At 43.8% G+C, this 18,706-nt stretch overlaps 1 protein-coding gene across 1 annotated transcript; it reads right to left on the bottom strand.

Annotated features, from left to right (window-relative positions):
* Window positions 1-14,730: 14,730 nt before the first annotated feature.
* LOC102827218 (prothymosin alpha-like) lies at window positions 14,731-15,019 on the bottom strand. Its single transcript, XM_006837568.1, has 2 exons — window positions 14,954-15,019; window positions 14,731-14,892 (listed from the first exon to the last, which is right to left on the bottom strand). Exons 1-2 carry the CDS (start codon window positions 15,017-15,019, stop codon window positions 14,731-14,733), a joined length of 228 nt encoding a protein of 75 aa, XP_006837631.1.
* Window positions 15,020-18,706: the final 3,687 nt, after the last annotated feature.

Below are 18,706 nucleotides of genomic sequence, written 5' to 3'. Positions count from 1 at the left end.
AAAGCCTCATCTTTCTCCCGCGGAGCGGCTGGTAGTTTCGAACCGCTGACCTTAAGGTTCGCAGCCCGATTTGTAACCACTATGCTACCAGAGCTCCTTCATATATATATATAAATATGTTTAAAATCTTTGTGTGTTCTAATCGTAAATCTTTTCCTTTGTGAATACTTGTCTTTTCTCATGCTTGCAGAATTCTTTCACTGAGGGGATCAGAAAATAAATATTTGCCTACCTGTTCTTTTAGGATCCCTGGTAGCATAGTGGGCTGCTTACTGTAAGGTCAGTAGTCTGATTCTACTCCATGGGAGAAAGATGAGGTTTTCTGGTCCTGTAAAGATTTACAGCCTCAGAAACCATATTCAGCTGGGGTGGGGAACGTCTGGCCTGCAGGACACATAAGGTCTTCCAAACCATTTGGTCTGGCTCTGCCAAGGCAACCGCAGTTCCAGACATCACATTGTTGTTGTTAAGTGCCATTGAGTCAGTTCCGACTCATAGTGACCCTATATAGGGTTTCCAAGGAGTGGCTTGTGAACTTGAACCACCAACCTTGTGGTTCAAACCAACCTTGCTATCTAGTGCATTAGTCCACAGAGCCACACCAGGATTTCAGCCATCACATTGGTGGTGGTGGTTATGTGCCGTGGAGTCGGTTCCTACTCATAGTGACCCTGTACAGGGTTTCTGAGGCTGTAAATCTTTATGGGAGCAGAAAGCCTGATCTTTCTCCCATGGAACAGCTGGTAGTTTCGAACTGCTGACCTTGTGGTTCGCAGCCCGATTCGTAACCACTACGCTAATGAAATGTTTGACCAAATATAGTAGGCTAATTTTTTTTTAAGTTTTATTGTGAATTATGTGATAGTTTACATGGTTGAACATTAGTTTTACATTCATCCTATCGTATATTGTTTCATTGCCATGGTTACAATCCCCTCCATGCATTACCAACCAACCAAAGGGTACATCCTACAAGCCTGCCTCCTCTCCCCCTGCACCCCCACCCCCCGGTCGTCAGCACACAGGCCCTCTCCCTAACTGGGTCCAGAGTCCCCAGCTGCTCCATCTTTCCACATCATTGTCTCTGCCTCCATCTCAGGGATCACTGCTTCTCTGGGTCTTCTCCCTTCATGGTTCCAGAGAACTCCGCTCCTAGACTGCAAAGTTAATCACTCCCCTCCTTGCCACAAAATGCCTACCTTTACATTTACAACCCTTACAATCAGTCCTATAACAATTATTCACCTTTGTATCACAAGAGATCTATCCGCATTTCCTTTTATCAGTTCTGCCTAGACGCATTGGATACTACTCAGTGAAGATTCTACCTTCCTCCATGTCCTCTGGATCTAGGTTCCCTCTTGAAAGCTTGTAAGCCAGTCAATTCTTGCCTTTGTAGTACCCCCCCGCCGCCCCCATTTTAGATATCCAATGTCCAAATTGCCCAACCCTGTCTCCTCTGTGTATGGAGGGGATGGGAATGATCCTTGCTGTGAAGATTTGTTCCCTCTTTTGAGCTACTGCATCCATAGGTGTAGGTCAAGGTCATAAAATTGTATCAGATTACTCTTTTTTCCTCTTCTTTCTTCTTCTACTTGAGCTCTGATCATCCAGTCATTGAAGCCAGGTCAAGTGGGTATTATCTGCAAGTGTGGGTGCTCTTGTGGATATGCCCTCTCTTCTTATCCACTGGACACATCACTCTCTACTCCAGTCCTCTGTGGCTATGCCACTGATTCTGGGCCCAAGAGTCCCCAGGTCTTGCCATACTGCCGGCCAACCAGGTCTCCACCCGGGTTCACAGGAGTCTATTGAATGCTGTAGGGCTTAGCTTGTAACTTCATAGCTGTTTTTCCCTCACTTCCCCTTATAAGTGATGAACGTGGTCACCAATCAGAGCATGTATTCCCATTGAGTCTTAGTCTTGGAAGGGGGTTTACTCTGAGGGGACCTGACCCCCTGCCTTGACGTCTCCTGAGCAAGCAACTTGCAGTAATCAGTCAGTCTGCCTCTATTGTTTTGTATTTTTCCTGTCAGTCTTTCTTTCAAGAAGTATCTTCTGTTCTTCTAGCTGCTCCAGGCTGGTCTGCCCGTCCCTTCAAGAGGAAATTTCCCACCTCTGAAGATTCTAGATTCCACCTATAGTCTTATGTAATGCAGAGGCTCCATAGGTAGCCTCCTTCACTGGGCAAGTTGTAGCCCCATTTTAGGTATTCCAATCAGTTATAGGCAGAAGACAGACTTAAAAGCTTTCTATGGTGATATTTCTGGCAATTCCTTTCTCTCCCCTTCTAATGTCTATTTTATAATGTAATGCAAGGAAAAACAAGATTCAAAAGACATAGTAGGCTAATTTTTAAGTTGATAATTTTGTATAGTCCGCAAATGATATTTGAAATGTTGTCAGGGTCGCTAATGAGTCAGAAGTAACTCAGTGGCATACCACCACTCCACGTTCTTATAGTTTTATGGATTTTTTTTTTTTTTGTATTACAGTTTGAATACATGTGGAATTTATGCCGTGAGATGCGGATTTGGATGTTTCCTACCAACGAGAGAACCCATTTTTCTAAGATCCTATTTAAATAATTCATTCCTTTCTCACAGACTTGTGATATCTTTTATTAGCCTTCTAGCTTTTATAAAAGCACAGATTTTAGATTCCATAAAGTGGAAATAATGTGTCATAACCAAGCAGAGTAGTCATGAAAATAAAATGAGATAAATTTATGTGAAACTGTTTAACTCTAAAGTAATCTACAAATACTTATGTTGTTAAGAAACACAAAAAATAGCACAGGATAGATAAAACAGATGCCAAAGTGCTCCCTACCATTTTCCTAAGAAAAGTGTTTATGACGGTGTACAGTGACTCTTGATAACCTTGGCTTTGGACCAATGTCAAGCTTATCAAATCCTTTACCTTTTCCTTTTGGAGTCCTGGTGTGGTGCTGCGGGTTAATGTGCTAGACTGCAAAGTTGGCTTGATCTGCAAGGTCGGTGGTTCAAGCTTACCAGCCACGCCTTGGAAACCCTATACAGGGTGGATATGGGTCATAACCGACTCAACAGCCACTTAACAATAATAACAATTTGATGGCTAGATGCTCTGGTAGTGTAGTGGTTACGAGTCGGGCTGCTAATCTCAAGGTCAGCAGTTTGAAACTACCAGCAGTTCTACTGGAGAAAGATGAGGCTTTCTGTTCTTGTAAAGATTGACAGCCTCGGAAACCCTATACAGGGTTGTTATGAGTTGGAACCACCTTCATGGCACACCATCACCACCAGTGAGCTGGCTGGAAGTGTGGTTGCCTTAGCAGGGACAGACTAGATGATTTCACAGGCCTCATACAGCCCGCGGACCAGATGTTTCTCACCCCAACTGTGTAGGTTTTTGAGGAGTGGTTGGTGTGTTTGAACTACTGACCTTTTGGTTAGCAGTCCAGTGCTTATCCTACAGCTTTCCACCAGGACTTCAGGACTCATTTACAGCCTAGAAAAGCCCATGGGACAGTTCTACTCTGCCAGACAGGTCACTAAGAGTTGGACTTGAAGGCACCTAACAGTAACTTATAAAGATGTGGAGGAAGTGAGGTGTTTTGTGTGTGTTGTGTGTATGTGTTGGGGGTGAGTAATGGCAAGAGGAGAAGGAACATTAAAGTACAAGACAACAGAAATAAAATGTAGCATTGTTTAGAGATTTCAGTTAGCTGTTATTATCCTTGTACCTCAGGTCTCCAGCTGAGAATGGGTTGTACTCAACCATCCTACCAACGGAACCAGTATGTATTGGCTTCCATCCTGAGCACTGGGTCTCAGACAGACACTGAAATGTAACATAGAGTCATGGGCTCAAGGAGAGAAGACTGGACCCAGGGAAATGTCAACTAGATTGAGGCAATGTATGGCCACGGGCCAGGAGAATGGCCACAGAAACACTGATATGAATCATAAGTCAGTTTAGTAATGGGAAATAGAACAAAGAAACCAATAAATGTAGCCCCCCTGCCTTTAAACATTTTTTTTTTAAGTAAGCTTAGAAAGGATGATGAAGATATGGTAGAACTAGACTCTGAATAAAACCAAAGCTGACGTGAAATCAATTTTATGTCCTGTTTCCTGGGGAACTGACCTGTGTGCACTGCTTGTCTCTCGGGATGCTGTCCACTGGGAGAGAGGTGGCCACAAGCATAGGACTCATGCAGGTGTAGGAGTCTGAGGAAGGGGCAGGTTTGTCATCCATCTCTAGAATGCAATTTTCTGTGAGCTTCTCCCATGGGATAGGGATGGCCTGGGAAGGGGAGGGAAGGCAGGGAAGAAAAGGACTCATGGAGCACTCACTATCTGGACTTTTGAGTGGGATTTGATTTCATCCTGTTGTTGTTTGCTGTCATGGAGTTGGCCCCCAACTCGGCAATTCCTCACACAACAGAATGAAGGCTGCCCGATCATGCACCATCCTCATGAATACTTGCAGATCGGATCCATAGTGTGTTTCCTGACTGATTTGCAGCAGGAGATCACTAGGCCTTTCTTCCTACTCCATTCTAGTCTGGAAGTTCCACTGACAGCTGTTGAGTATCAGAGCAACACTCAGGACTCCAGTGGCTATTTCATCCCACAAATCACTAAGTATCTCATTAGATCTGGGCTGGTCGACTTCTGACCCACTGGCCTGTGATTTACCTGGAACTTTTATCTCCCTTGGGTTTAGACTGTGTCTCATAAGGAGAAAGTGACTTGGACCCTTATGATCCTATGGCAGACCATTTCCACAGGCCGCCACACAAGCTCAGCACTGAGACTTCACAGAGGGCTCCTTTTCTGGCTTTTCAAAACAAAAGGAGGCTATCACTCGGACAGCTATGCGCGTAGGCCTGGGGTTATGAAGTGTCGTTTGCATTTACTTCCATGGGTGACAATGTTGAAAGACCCCATAGCTACATCATTTTCATTCTGTCATATCTAAGGATGATGCACAATGTGTGAATAGGGCCCACAATTAAAGCCGAATTGTAATGCTGGGACAAGCTCACTGCCTTCTGGAGGAAGTCTTAAAGGAGCACTTAGCAGTAATGGCTCGGCCCAGCCCCTGTGGATCTGCAGGAGGTGCTGAGCCCTGCAACGGAGCAGCCGGCTCCCCTGCTACCCCCACAAGCACTTTTATCACCAGTTATCTGACCATTATGGTCTACAATGGTCTTTTACCGCCTATGATTTTTTTTTTTTTTTTTTTCTGTTGTCAGCCGTGAGGGAAGTGATGTGTAATATAATTCAGAATGCTTTGTTTGTTTTAATCTACTGTTTTAATATGTTATGGCTTCCTGCCATTACCTTTCTCTAGCAGGGCCCCAGGGCCCCTTGGAGACATCTGCGGGCCTGGAATGTGCTGGACACTCTGGGGCTTTGGCACAAAGTGCAGGCATGTGTACTACCGCCAGATGGGTACTTGATGGTAAGCTGGGCCCAGAGGCCCTGGAGGTCACCCGGAAGGGGAGTGGCCTGGGCACTGGACAAGTGGAACTGCCCCTCTCCTCAGGAGTCTCTTCCTGCATATTACCATGATGTTGCCGGAGGCTGTACCACTGACTGGTATTTCACATTCCATCAGGGTCACCCATGGTGGATGGGTTTCTGCAGAGCTTCCAGACTGGTTCTTTCACTATTTTTCTCCAACACCAGAACTCAAATGCATCAATTCTTCTCTGTTGTTTCTTATCCATTGTCTAACTTTCACATGCATTTGAGGCTATTGAAATTACCACAGCTTGGATCAGGCACACCTTAGTCCTCATAGGGAGGATTTGCTCTGAAACACTTTAAAGAGGTCTTGTGTAGCAGATTTGCCTAATGCAATGTGTTGTTTGATTTCTTGACTGCTGCTTCCATGAGTGTTGACTGGGGATCCAAGCAAAATGAAGTCTTTGACTTCTAGATTGTTGTTGTTAGGTGCCATTGAGTCGGTACCAACCCATAGCGACCTTATGCACACCAGAATGAAATATTGACCGATCCTGGGCCAACCTCACTACTGTTGCCACGCTTGAGTACATCGATGCTGCCACTTGGCCAATCCATCTCGTTGGGGGTCTTCCTCTTTTTCTCTGACCCTCCACCTTACCAAACATGATGTCCTTCTCCAGTGACTGGTCCCTTCTGACAATATGTCTGAATTATGAGAAACTAAGTTTGGCCATATTGGTCCCCAAAGAGCACTCTGGCTGTACTTCTTCCAAAACGGATCTATTGGTTCTTTTGGCAGCCCATGGCACTTTCAATATTCTCCTCCAACACCATAACTCAAAAGCATCAATTCTACTACTGTCTTGATCTTTATTCACTGTCCAGCTTTCACATGCATATGAGGTTATTGAAAATACCATGGCTTGGGTCAGGTGCACCTTAGTCCTCAAGCTGACATCTTTGCTCTTCAACACTTTAAAAAGGTCTTGTGCAGCAGATTTGCCTAATGCAATACGTCATTTGATTTCTTGACTGTTGCTTCTGTGAGTGTTGATAGTTGATTCAAGAAGAATGAAGTGCTTGACAACTTCAATCTTTTCTCCGTTGATAAGAATGCTGTTTATTGGTCCAGTGGTGAGGACTTTTGCTTTCTTTACATTGAGATGTAATTCATACCCAAGGCTGTGCTCTTTGATCTTCATCAGATGTTTTAAGTCATCTTCACTTTCAGCAAGCAAAGTTGTATCATCTGCATATTGCAGGTTGTTAATGAGTCTTCCTCCAATCCTGATGCCACATTTTTCTTCATAGAACCCAGCTTCTCAGATTAATTGCTCAGCATACAGGTTGAATAAGTTTGGTGAAAGAATACAACCTTGTCGCACACCTTCCTTAATTTTAAAACATTCAGTGTTCCCATGTTCTGTTTGAACAACTGCGTCTTGGTCCAGGTACAGATTCCTCCTGAGTACAATTAAGTGTTCCGGAATACTCATACTTCGCAATGTTGTCCATAGCTTGTCATGATCCATACAACTGAAAGCCTTTGTGTAATCAATAAATCACAGGTAAACATCTTTCTGGTATTCTCTGCTTTCAGCCAAGATCCATCAGACATCAGCAATGATATCCCTCGTTCCATAGCCTCTTCTGAATCTGGCTTGAACCTCTGGAAGTTCCCTGTCAACGTATGCTTGCAATCGTTTCTGTATTACCTTTAGCAAAAGTTTACTTGCATGGGATATCAAAGATATTGTCTGATGCATCCCGCATTCCGTTGGGTCATCTCTCTTTGGAATGGGCACAAATATGGATCTCTTCCATTCAGTTGGCCAGATAGTTGTCTTCCAAATTTCTTGGCAGAGATGAATGAGTGCCTCCTATGCCGCCTCACTTTCTTGAAAGATTTCAAGTTGTATTCCATCAATTCCTGGTGCCTTGTTCTTTGCCAATTCCTTCAATGCACCTTGGACTTCCTCCTTCAGGATCATTGTCTCTTGATCATATGCTACCTCTTGAAACAGCCAAACGCTAACCATTTCCCTTTGGTACAGTGACTCTGTGCATTCTTTATATCTTCTCTTAATGCTTCCTGCATCATTCAGTAATTTGCGGAGAGAATCTTTCAATAACGAAAAGTTAAGGATTGAATTTTTATAAGAGATATTGGTTAAGATAAGAAGCTCTGGTAGCGTAGTGGTTACAAATTGGGCTGTGAACCGCAAGGTCAGCAGTTCGAGACTACCAGCTGCTCCGTGGGAGACAGATGAGGCTTTCTGCTCCCATAAAGATTTACAGCCTCGGAAATTCTGTACAGGGTCGCTATGGGTCAGAACTGACTCGACGGCACTTAACAACAACAATTGGTTAAGATGGAAAAAAAAAATAGAGGATTTCATATATATTGCAAAGTGTAAAGACAACTATAGAAAAACAAAATATACAAGACAACTAACAAAACAGAAGAAGGATTAGTGCTTAAAAAATTAGTGAGCTAAATACTTCCGCTTCTGTATCTGATGCTGAAAAGTCAAGAAATCAAGATGTAAGCATATGATTTAGAATTACGGCCACAACTTATCAGAAGGATTCAAAGCAAAAGGTCCAAAGGGGCTTTCTCTGAAGTGTGGGACTTGGGTGTGGGAGTGAGGGGTGAGGTTTGCTTTTCACTTAACACCATTCTGTACTGCTTGAAATTGGAGCTCTGGTAGCGTAGTGGTTACGAATCGGGCTGCGAACCTTAAGGCTAGCGGTTCGAAACTACCAGCCGCTCCGCGGGAGAAAGATGAGGCTTTCTACTCCCGTAAAGATTTACACCCTCGGAAACCCTGTACAGGGTGGCTATGGGTCGGACCCGACTCGATGGCACTTAACAACAACAACATACACATATTATGTAATAATAATTTTTAAACATATTAATAAAAATAGGTGATAACATTAGGTGTGAAGAAAGCCCTAATCAAAGAATGGTTCTTCCCTGCTGGAGATATTTGCTTGTTTAGGTCTTTAGCTGATGCGGTATCTACTGTGTGTCCTTTGGGGCCCCTGCTCTGAGGCTGAATTCCTTTTCTCTGCATTGACACACTCCATCATTCTAAATCAACATGTGCACTTAACAGTGCTATTTAAGCCTTGATAAATATTGTATCAACGTTCACGGGGGATGGTATGCGAAGAGACAGGAGTTCATGCAGAAAAGAAGGACTTCTCGTCAGGGCCATTGTGGTTATATCTATCCAGGAGATGGACACAGAGAGGAAGCAAATTCTCCCTGAGACTTAGGAAGGCTGACAGAGAAACTTCCTTGCACATTTCCCTTCCTTGCAATGGGAGAAAGGACAAGGTCTCTGTAGGTTGATCCCAAGTAAATCTGTCCTCATCTGTGGTTTCCCTTTGGTTTGTGGCCCCTGAATGTTCTCTGGGGTCGTGAAGTCTGATCCTTTCTCAGAGCTTTCTGATTGGAGGTAAAGTCCCTGCCCTTCCAGTTCTGGCTAGCCTTGGGATGGGCCTTAGCAACATTGCATAATTGTTTCGACTAAAAACTAGCTCTTAATGGCTCAGCGTTAGGCTCCTGTCCTCCACTGAGTCCTTAGTTCATCCGTGTGCTGGCCACAGTGTCCATCATTGATTTCACTGCTCTTACTTTGTTGGGTGGTTTCTGGCTCCCCTTTCCTTACGCATGCCCCTGCCCATTTTCATTGTTCTTCCTTTCCTCTAAGCCCCAGGAGCCTCCCGAATTCTTAGTCCTTTTTCTACAAATGTCTGACCTTTAACCTAGTTCTTGCCACATGATTGGATTATTTGGTTTTCTGAGGTAGGTGTCTCTGGGTGGTGCAAATGGTCAATGAAAGTCTACCATCGGATCCTCAGAAGAAAGCCTAGGCTTTAGGCAGTGACACCTCTATGGAGCACAGTTCTGCCCTGACACATGTGGTATTGCATTGAATTGAAGTTGACTTGATGCTAACTGGTTTTACTGAGGAAACTGCTTTCAAAGAGTCAAAACACATTCGGATGCATGAATTCTAATCTGTGTGCTGAACAAATACGTCATATTACTGTATACAAAGGGACTTCAAAAAGTTTCTGGAAATATGGAATTCCAGGATAATGGAATTTTCTCATGAAGTTTTTGAAGCCACATCATGATTGTTATTGGGTTTCTCTATTCCGTACTGCCAATTCTGTTAGCCTTGCTTTGATTCCCAAGTGTCTTCTGACTAGCTCTATGGCTGTCTATCTCAATACACTTTAGCACTATTTTTGGTTACAGTTTCAGAAACCCAACTCAATTAGCTTAAGTAAAAAAGGGCGTATCATGGGTTAAATTGTGTCGCCCTCCTCTCAAATATGCACCAATTTAACTGCATGATTCCCAGTATTATGTAATGAGCCTTTATTTTGTGATCAGATGTAATTACCTAAATGTGGGAGAAAGATGAGGTTTTCTGCTCCCGTAAAGATTTACAGCCTTGGAAACCCTGTACAGGGTCGCTATGAGTCAGAACCAACTCCACGGCATATAACAACAACAATAACATGATGTTACTGAAAGAGCTCTGGTAGCGTAGTGGTTATGAATCGGGCTGCTAACCTCAGGGTCAGCAGTTCTAAACTACCAGCTGTTCCACAGGAGAAAGATGAGGCTTTCTGCTCTGGTAAAGATTTACAGCCTTGGAAACCCTGTATAGGGTCGCTATGAGTCGGAACTGACTCCACGGCACATAACAACAACAACAACAACATGATGTTACTGAGGCAGGTTTCCTGGCAGTTATGTTGATGAGGCAGGAGGCAATCTATAGGATTAGGTTGTATGTTGGCTCAATCCTTTTTGGGATATGTTGTTGTTGGTTGGTTGGTATGTGCCATGGAGTTGGTTCCAACTCATAGCGACCCTGTACAGGGTTTCCAAGGCTGTAAATCTTTACGGGAGCAGAAAGTCTCATCTTTCTCCCATGGAACAGCTGGTAGTTTCGAACTGCTGACCCTGAGGTTAGCAGCCCGATTCATAACCACTACGCTAACAAGTGAGCGGAGGAGAGGGATCTACCACCACCAAGAAAAAGAGCTGTGAATGGCTTTCGACCTAGAGTCCCTATGCTGGGAACCTTCTAGACTCAGGGTCAGATTGATGTCAAAACAGATATCTCCAAGGAACACTGGCCCACAGATACTGGAAAGAGACAAATACTCTCCCCCAGAGACAACACAGAGAGAAAGCCTGGCACCTTGAATTCAGACTTTAATCCTCCTAATGTGAGTGAATCAACTTATTTGTTAAAGCCACCATTTGTGGTATTTCTCTCAGAACAGCAGATAACGAAGGCAGGACATTTAGTGACTCCTCAACCAAGGGAGTTAAGGGTGGATAAATGTTCAGTCTGGCTGAATCCACAGGCTCAGACAGGAATGGAAGCAAATACAGATCATTTGGGAAGGTCTCAACTGTTGTAGCGCTCTTGTAGCTTATGAGGTTGAAAGTAAGGGGAAATATGGAAGTTTGGCAGGCAAATAGTTCAAACACTACTTGACCAGCCTGGGTTATGGAGCAGGAGCCAGAACTGACCCAGAGTAGAGTGAAGACATGCTGTGCAAGTGATTCTGGAGACCAGGAATGGATGGTGGAGCAAACTGCTCTGCTTTCCAGGGATCTTCCGGAGCCTGAGGACCCAGGTGTGGTGCCAAAGAAGCAGAGAGTGGACTGAATCCTAGGCTGTGTGAAATGGAGGGCTTCTCCCCCTCAAAACAATGGACTACTCTAGATATGCACGTTCTAGAGTGTTTGTTTGAAACCCATGCACCTTATTTTACACATTTACAATATTACGTACCTTAGATTGTGAGCTTCTGGGAGACCAGGTTCCGGTGACTAACATGGTTGCTCAGTCTAAAAGAGAGTTACTGTAACTGTTTGTGAAAGGAATAAGGAGACAGTTGAGAAACTATTTTAATTCTCCTGGAATCCAAACTTCGGGAGTCCATGGAGTTGGCCATTAGCCTTAAAGCATCCTTTGAACTTTGAACCTTTAAAGAACTGATTTCCCTAGTGTCACCTTTAGATCAAATAATAGTCCAGTAAGCACCTTAGAAGTACTGGTAGTGTAGTGGATTACAAGTTGGGCTGCTAACCCCAAGGTCAGTAGCTCAAATCTACCAGTCGCTCCTGGGGAGAAAGCTGAGACGTTCTGCTCCTGTAAAGATTTACAACCTCAGAAACCCTATAAAGGGTCGCTCTGAGCCGAAACCAGCTCCATGACACACAACAATCGCCACTAAGCATTTTAGTGGAGACCATTTTGCCTGAGGCACTGGGCTCTTTTTGGAGAATGATCTATGCACTGCCAGTTTTGGAAGCTATGTTTTAGGAAGGGCTTCAAACTGGTCCTTTCCAATTCAGTCATGGCCAACAAAGCGAAACCAGAACAGACCAAGAATTACAAAATGTGGGTGAACCGGTATGGTAAACAGATTAGGAAAAATTATGAGTCAATGCTCTGTTAGAAATTTAATGCCCCTGTTGGAAAGCAAAGACAGTGTGCACATTCCATACCAGCCTGGTCGACAGAGTTGGAAGCAATGATGCCCTGCTCAAAGATGGTGATGGACCATTGTGCATAGTTTCAGGTTCCTGAAAGGGCTCACTATGGCTTCTTATGAATCTCCCATTCCAGGGCTTCAACTATAATTTTTCCCATTCTGATGATCATTCCACTTCACCCAAAATATTTAAAATTCCAGTCTGTTTAGACTTTGTTTCATTGGCCACAACTGAACCGGTTCGAACCATATCCAGTTTTAGGATATGTGTCTTGTCCTTAATGACTGCTTTTATAACTAACTGACCCTGAAGGCCTGAGTGCACTCTCAGAAACCAACATGGGAGGAATTTACAATGGTCTTCAGGGGACTGCCTGGCCTTGACCCCACAAACATGGCCCGTTTTCATTATCCTCTCTTCAGATTACCTTTCGAAGGTTGATGAAGCCCAATACAAATCTTATCACTGAAAATAAATACATTTATTATTGCATTATCAACATTTATATTTGTTGTTGTTGTGCAGTGCCGTCGAGTCGATTCCGACCCATAGCAATCTGTACAGGGTTTCCGAAGAGCAGCTGGTGAGCTTGAACCACCAATCTTGCAGTTCAAACAGCTTTGCAGTCTGGCGCATTAACCCACAGCACCACACCATGACTCCAATATTTATATATTACACTATATTTATCAAGTACACTAATTTCTAGTGTTTCTCTGAATGTTTAGTCTTCAAAACAATGTACTCAACTTAATAACAAGTGACAGTAGATTCTCTGCTTCCTGGAAATTCTGTGCTCTGGCAATGGGCATCTTTGACCCAACTCCATTGCAAATCATTGCAATAAAGTGACAGTGCCCAGCACATTGGAAAGATATCTAATGAAAATGCAAAGTTTACATTGTCTCCAATGACTTCAGCTAACTAAATAAAATCAGTCTGGAGGGGAAAATCAACCTTTTTCTAAAACTTCACACAGGGAGAAAGCAGAAAGTTTGTGTTTCCAAAACAGAGTTTGATTAGAAATGAGAGATGCCAAAGGTGGTTGTGGAAAGAAATAATGGGGCATCTGGGAAGCACAGGCTTCCTGAATCAGGCACAGTGATAGAAATACAAATCTGAAGCTGCCCCCGGGTGCCCCAGGTAAATGGAAACACCTAGAGGCCAAATCAATGTTTCCCTACTTACTGAGGGCGGCATTTCCTATAGGTTGGAAGCACAGAGGTAGAAAACATTCACAGTTCTCAAGAAATGACAGGTAAATGGATTAAAAATCATTGCTTTTGCTAAATCACCCTCCCTGGTTTCCTTCTTCCCCTGGAGTATGTTTGGTGTCTCGATCCCATCTTTCCTGTTCTGGACACAGTTACTAATTAGCTTGTGCTTATATTCTGGTCAGGGAGGGAGAAGACGGGGGAAAAATATTAAGACCAGAGGAGAGCAGGCCAGAGTGGCGCTCTGGGTAACGGGAGGGCACAGGAGGCCTCTGGGAGAGTCAGTAAAAAGCAAGCAGAAGAGCATCAAAGATAAACTCCACATGCTTCAGATTTTTGCTGAGGGCCTACTCAGCATGCGCACTTTGTGTAGACGGCTATGCGCATGCGCTCAAGATCAACTGTCGATTTCTTTTTTGCGGTGAACACACTTAGAGGGTGTGCGACTACACCACTGAGAAAGGTGTGTTCCTCGAACCTTGAGGTTGTTGTCTTCCTAGTGATAGGAGAGGAACAGAGATAGAAATTCTTCACAACATTGGTGCTGCTTCGACTGGACGTAGTCCCAAAAGATGGGAGTGAAGCAGGTTTTAGCTCTGGATCTCTGTAGATACACTCCTTAGCCTTGCAGCCTAGAATTCTGTGCTCAGTTGAAGATTCTGAGAAGATGGAAAACTGGGAGCAGGGAGATGAACAAGATGGAAAGGTCATTCCCATTCCTTAAATGTTGGCTGTGCTTAGTGACTTCCATTCAAAGGATACCATATGCAAAGGGGTAAAAAGAAAAGTTAATTTCACCTCAGTTCATCAAGGTCAATATCAAGAGTGATGTCATGTTGGTATTATTACTTCTTTTGTTGTTGTTGTTAGAACAGCTCAGCAAAGTAAAATTCCGGTTTATTGTTGGACAACATTGATCAAACAGGCCGAAAATATAAAATAAAATAAACAGCAACTTCATAGACAAAAAAAAAAAGAGAAAGAAACTTTTTCTTTGGCCTTTTTTAACCATCTCATATAACCCAAGTACTTATAGTACAGCTAAGTACATGCACAAAAAAAGTTACTGGAATGCTCGGAATAAGACTGTAATTTTGTTGTTGTTGTTTTTGCTTTTTTTACAAGTTTTTTTTTTTTCGCTTTAAGATTATAATGAACATAGTGACACCACAAGTAAAGTCAGAATTAGGAAAAAGAATGCTCCGAAGGCTGGTTTGGTCATCCGAGATCATAAAAAATGGCTGACCCCTAACAATATGTACAAAAACATAAAATGTAAGTAAAAAATACAAACAAAGTTTCCTCTTTAAAGTACTTTTAAGAAAAAAATCAGAGCCTTGGAAGTTTTGGGTTTTTTTCTCCCCTGTTGCAAATTCACGTTATGGTTTTGGTTGGGTGGTGGTGAGTGCGTGGTATCTGCAGGTGGCGCTGCCCAAAGTGGGTGGGTGGGACTCTCTACTCAAAGGTCACGGTGGCCTTTTTAAATTTAACTTTTCCTTTTTTTGCTGTCTAATCATCCTCGTTGGTCTTCTGCTTCTTGGTGTCAACATCATCATCCTCATCATCTTTAGCTGCCCATTTGCCTGTAACTGCCTTGGCCTCATCTTCATCTCCATCATCTTCCTCACCATCACCTTCTTCTTCTTCCTCGTCTACCTCATTGCCAGCCTCCTGTTCCCCATTTTCCTCATTAGCGGAGTGCATCTCTTCCATTTTCTGTTTCCTCCACAACCTCCTTTTTCTCCTTTAAGTCCTTGGTGGTAATCTCGATGCTGGTGTCCACAGCGGCGTCTGACATGATGGGGCACGCTGATGATCCCATACAGAGGATGACAAAGAGAGTGTGAGTTTGGGGACTCTGGCGAGAGAGCTGCCGGAGAGCAGCAGAGGAAGAAGAGGAGAAGGAGGAGGAGGAGGAAGAGCGTGGTGGAGGTGGCTGCCGGGAGCAAGGAGCCGGACTGGGAACAATGCAAAGATGGGTTTTCAGAGTAGCCAGTCAGATATTACTTACTCTTGAAATGATGTGATGAGAATAGTACTTTACCTAACCTATATCTCCCCTGGGGACTCTTGGGCACAGAGTCAGTGACATAGCCACAGAGGACTAGAGTAGAGAGTGAAGTGTTCAGCTGATAAGAAGAGAGGGCATATGCACAAGAACACCCACACTTGCAGATAATACCCACTTGACCTGGCTTCAATGACTGGATGATCAGAGGTCAACTAGAAGAAGAAAGAAGAGGAAAAAAGGAGTAATCTGATACACTTTGATGAACTTGACCTACACCTATGGATGCAGTAACTCAAAAGAGGGAACAAATCTTCACAGTAAGGTGCCCTGGTGGCGCAGGTTAAGTACTCTGCTGCTAACCAGGGGCTTCAAGGGAGAAAAGACCAGATATTGTGCTAAAGTAAAGATTGTCATTGTTGTTAGATGCCATCGGTTGGTTCTGACTCAAAGTGACACTGTATAGGGTTTCTAAGGAGTGACTGGTGGGTTTGCACCACCAACCTTGTGATTAGCAGTCTACTGATTATCTTACAGCGCCACACCAGGACTCCTTACAGCCTAGAAAACCTTATGGGGACAAGTCTACTCTGTCACATGGAGGCACTTCCAGTTAGAATCAACTCAAGATCACCGAACACCACTGATAACATGGTGGCATCAAGGGAGTTGTCTAGTCTGTACGTGTGTAAGCCTTTCTGCTGGACATGCAGGTGGGACACAGGTATGGCTCAGTTCTGTGGTCTTGTAAAGATGCTACGTCTGTGCCTGGTTACACCATGCCTCGACTGTGTTTGGGAGATGCAGCTGCTTCTCGGAGAGGAGCCAAGTTACGGTGGTATAATGAATGGCGTGAGCTGTCCTTTCTCAGTCCTCTGAGGAACCAGAGCCAGGGCCTTATGTCCCCAGATGCTGACCAGGATGGCCTTTGCTGTTCTGCTTGGCCATAGGGGAAGGGAAGTTGTGGTGATTCACTCTGATCCTGTTGAACAGAGCAACACAGAATCCTATACCATTAACTTCCTTTTAACTTCCGACTACCCTTCTGCTGCCCCTTAGAGACCTGAGCCAGCGCTGGCCCATCCAGGAGAGGGCCAGCTGCTTGGATGGAGCAGGAGCAGGGATGTGGGTGTGGGGAGCAGCAGAGCCCACCACCCAGCTTAGAAAACACGCATCGCCCAGTGACGAATAGGATCCATTTGAGGAAAAAGAAGCCTTTCTCTTCCCAGGCTCAGCGCCCGTTGCCCTCAAACCCACAGGGAGAAGCCAACTTAGGTCTCACAAAATTTCAGTCTCATAAACATGATCATTTCATAAAATGTAATCCACATTTTGATCTTGGGTTTCTCTGTTGGAATTTGGGGACATAGTTACCCTGGGTGCTGGTAAAAAAGCCTGCAGAAACCCAAGACTTTGGCTCTTGGTACTACCTGGCATTCCAATTAAAGTCATTAGAAAACTGCAGTAACCCAATTGGTTGACATGACTGTGAATTATTCACCAATTCTCAGCCCTATCCTGTTCCAGTAAGGGGCACAATATCCCTCCCCTCCCCTCCTCTTCTCTTCTTTTCTTCTTTCTTTTCCTCCCTCACGGATTCACTCCACTTGCTCCTCACTCCAGACTTCGGCCCCATGGAAACTGGGATATGGTAAATGAGTCCGATTATAAGCTCATCCATTTGTAGTAACTTGTTATGCAGGAAGTGAGGAGGGAGCAGGGCTGAATTCTGTTGAAAATTAGGAGTATGAGCACACACAAAAAAGGGTCACCCCTTTTGATTACTTGTTCATTGTTTTCATTTGTTTACACATTGCTTCCTTTTAATATCTATTCATTATAATCAACCATCATGTTAACATATTGCCTTAAAAATTGGTTTTAGCACCCACCCCCAATACATGCAGACACAATTGTTGGGTAGGGCTTCCTGAATGTGATGAAAATATTGATGAATACAAGAGGGTGGCATATCCCTGGGGACGATGCAAAGCCTGGGTTGAGAACTCTTGGACCTTGCCCAATGTGTCTCTTCGCTTGTATTCTTTCTGGTTGTAAGAAAAGGCTAACTTTCCAAGAGAATGATGACACTAGATATGATTTTGTCCTTAGACCTTGTACTCTACAATCTGTGGGAATTGGACTCTCTCAAGAAGACAATTATAAGTTACACCTTGTTTGTCCTGATGTGGCACTGAGGGTTAACACACTGGACTGCAAGGTTAATATGAACTGCAAGATTGGTGGGTCAAGCTCATCAGCCACTCCTTGGAAAAGAAACCCTATACAGGGTTGCAATGAGTCAGAAGCAACTCAAAGGCACTTAAGAACAACAACAACCTTGTTTGGAAAGAAAACACAATGCTGGGACTCATCAGTCACTATTACAATAGTAAGGATGGAAGACACATGCTAGAAAGGTGGAAGGGACAAACAGAAAAAGCCGGGATTGGTGGCATAATGGATGTCTGCTTGCCTGCCTCAAGATGTCTTTGCATAGGATAAAGAAAACTTAAGCAACTGAAAGGAAAAAAAAGATGTTAGAAAGGTCCCAGTTCCAGAAGATGTACTCTTCTAGAATAGCAAACATTCCCAAGCTTTCTCCCTACCCCATGCTTCATGTGCATCCATGTCCCACTCCTCATCCCTAAAACACACAAACTGACTCTGATTGGCTGTGTTCTTCTCCCATGGGAAGCCCAGCCCACAACTTCATCTTGTAGGCTACTAGTGGCTTTGAGTACTCAGAGTCTTCAGCCTTTGATCAATATTTTTAAAGTTGTGGTAAAAGAGACATGACATAAAATGTACCATTTTCATTTGTACAGTCCATTGGCATTCATCACACTCACGATGTTGCCAACCATCACCACTGTTTGTTTGCAAAACATTTTTATCACCCCAAACAGGACTTCTGCATCCATTGAGCAATAGTGCTCCATTTCCTCATCCTCAAGCCCATGGTCACCATTGCTCTAGGCTCTGTCTCTATGCATTTATCTCTTCTAGATAGTTTATGTAAGTGGGATCATATAATATTTGTCCTTTTGTATCTGATCCATTTCACTTAGCATAATGTTGTCGAGGTTCATCCATGTTGTAGTGTGTATCAGAACTTCATTCTGTTTAATGGCTAAAATGTTGTTGTCAGGTGCTATTGAATCCATACTGATTCATGATGACCTTATGCACAACAGAACGAACCGCTGCTCAGTCCTGGGCCAACCTCACAATGCTTGCTGTTTTTAAGCCCATTGCTGCTGCCACTGTGCCAGTTCATCTTGTTGGGGGTGTTCCCCTTTCCCCCCACTCCTCCACCTTACCAGGCAGGCTGAAATATATTTCATTGTTTGTCTATATTACATTTTGTTTATGAATTCCTCTCTGGATGGACATTTGAGTTGTGAGTTTGCTGCAGTGAACTCTGGTGTACAAGCATTCATCTGAGTCCTGGCTTTTGAGTCTTTTGGGTATTTA

Source organism: Chrysochloris asiatica, unplaced genomic scaffold (genome assembly GCF_000296735.1).
Source record: "Chrysochloris asiatica unplaced genomic scaffold, ChrAsi1.0 scaffold00021, whole genome shotgun sequence".
Taxonomy (NCBI): domain Eukaryota; kingdom Metazoa; phylum Chordata; class Mammalia; order Afrosoricida; family Chrysochloridae; genus Chrysochloris; species Chrysochloris asiatica.
Note: the sequence above shows the minus strand (reverse complement) of the source record. Positions and strands in the feature narration are given on the sequence as shown.

What these genes read in the sequence shown, in the direction of transcription:
- LOC102827218 (XM_006837568.1), bottom strand. Translation starts at nt 15,019, where the DNA reads ATGTCAGACGCCGCTGTGGACACCAGCATCGAGATTACCACCAAGGAC. An exon ending in ACTTAAAGGAGAAAAAGGAG is followed by an intron (nt 14,893 to 14,953) that starts GTTGTGGAGGAA and finishes AATGGGGAACAG; the next exon opens with GAGGCTGGCAATGAGGTAGA.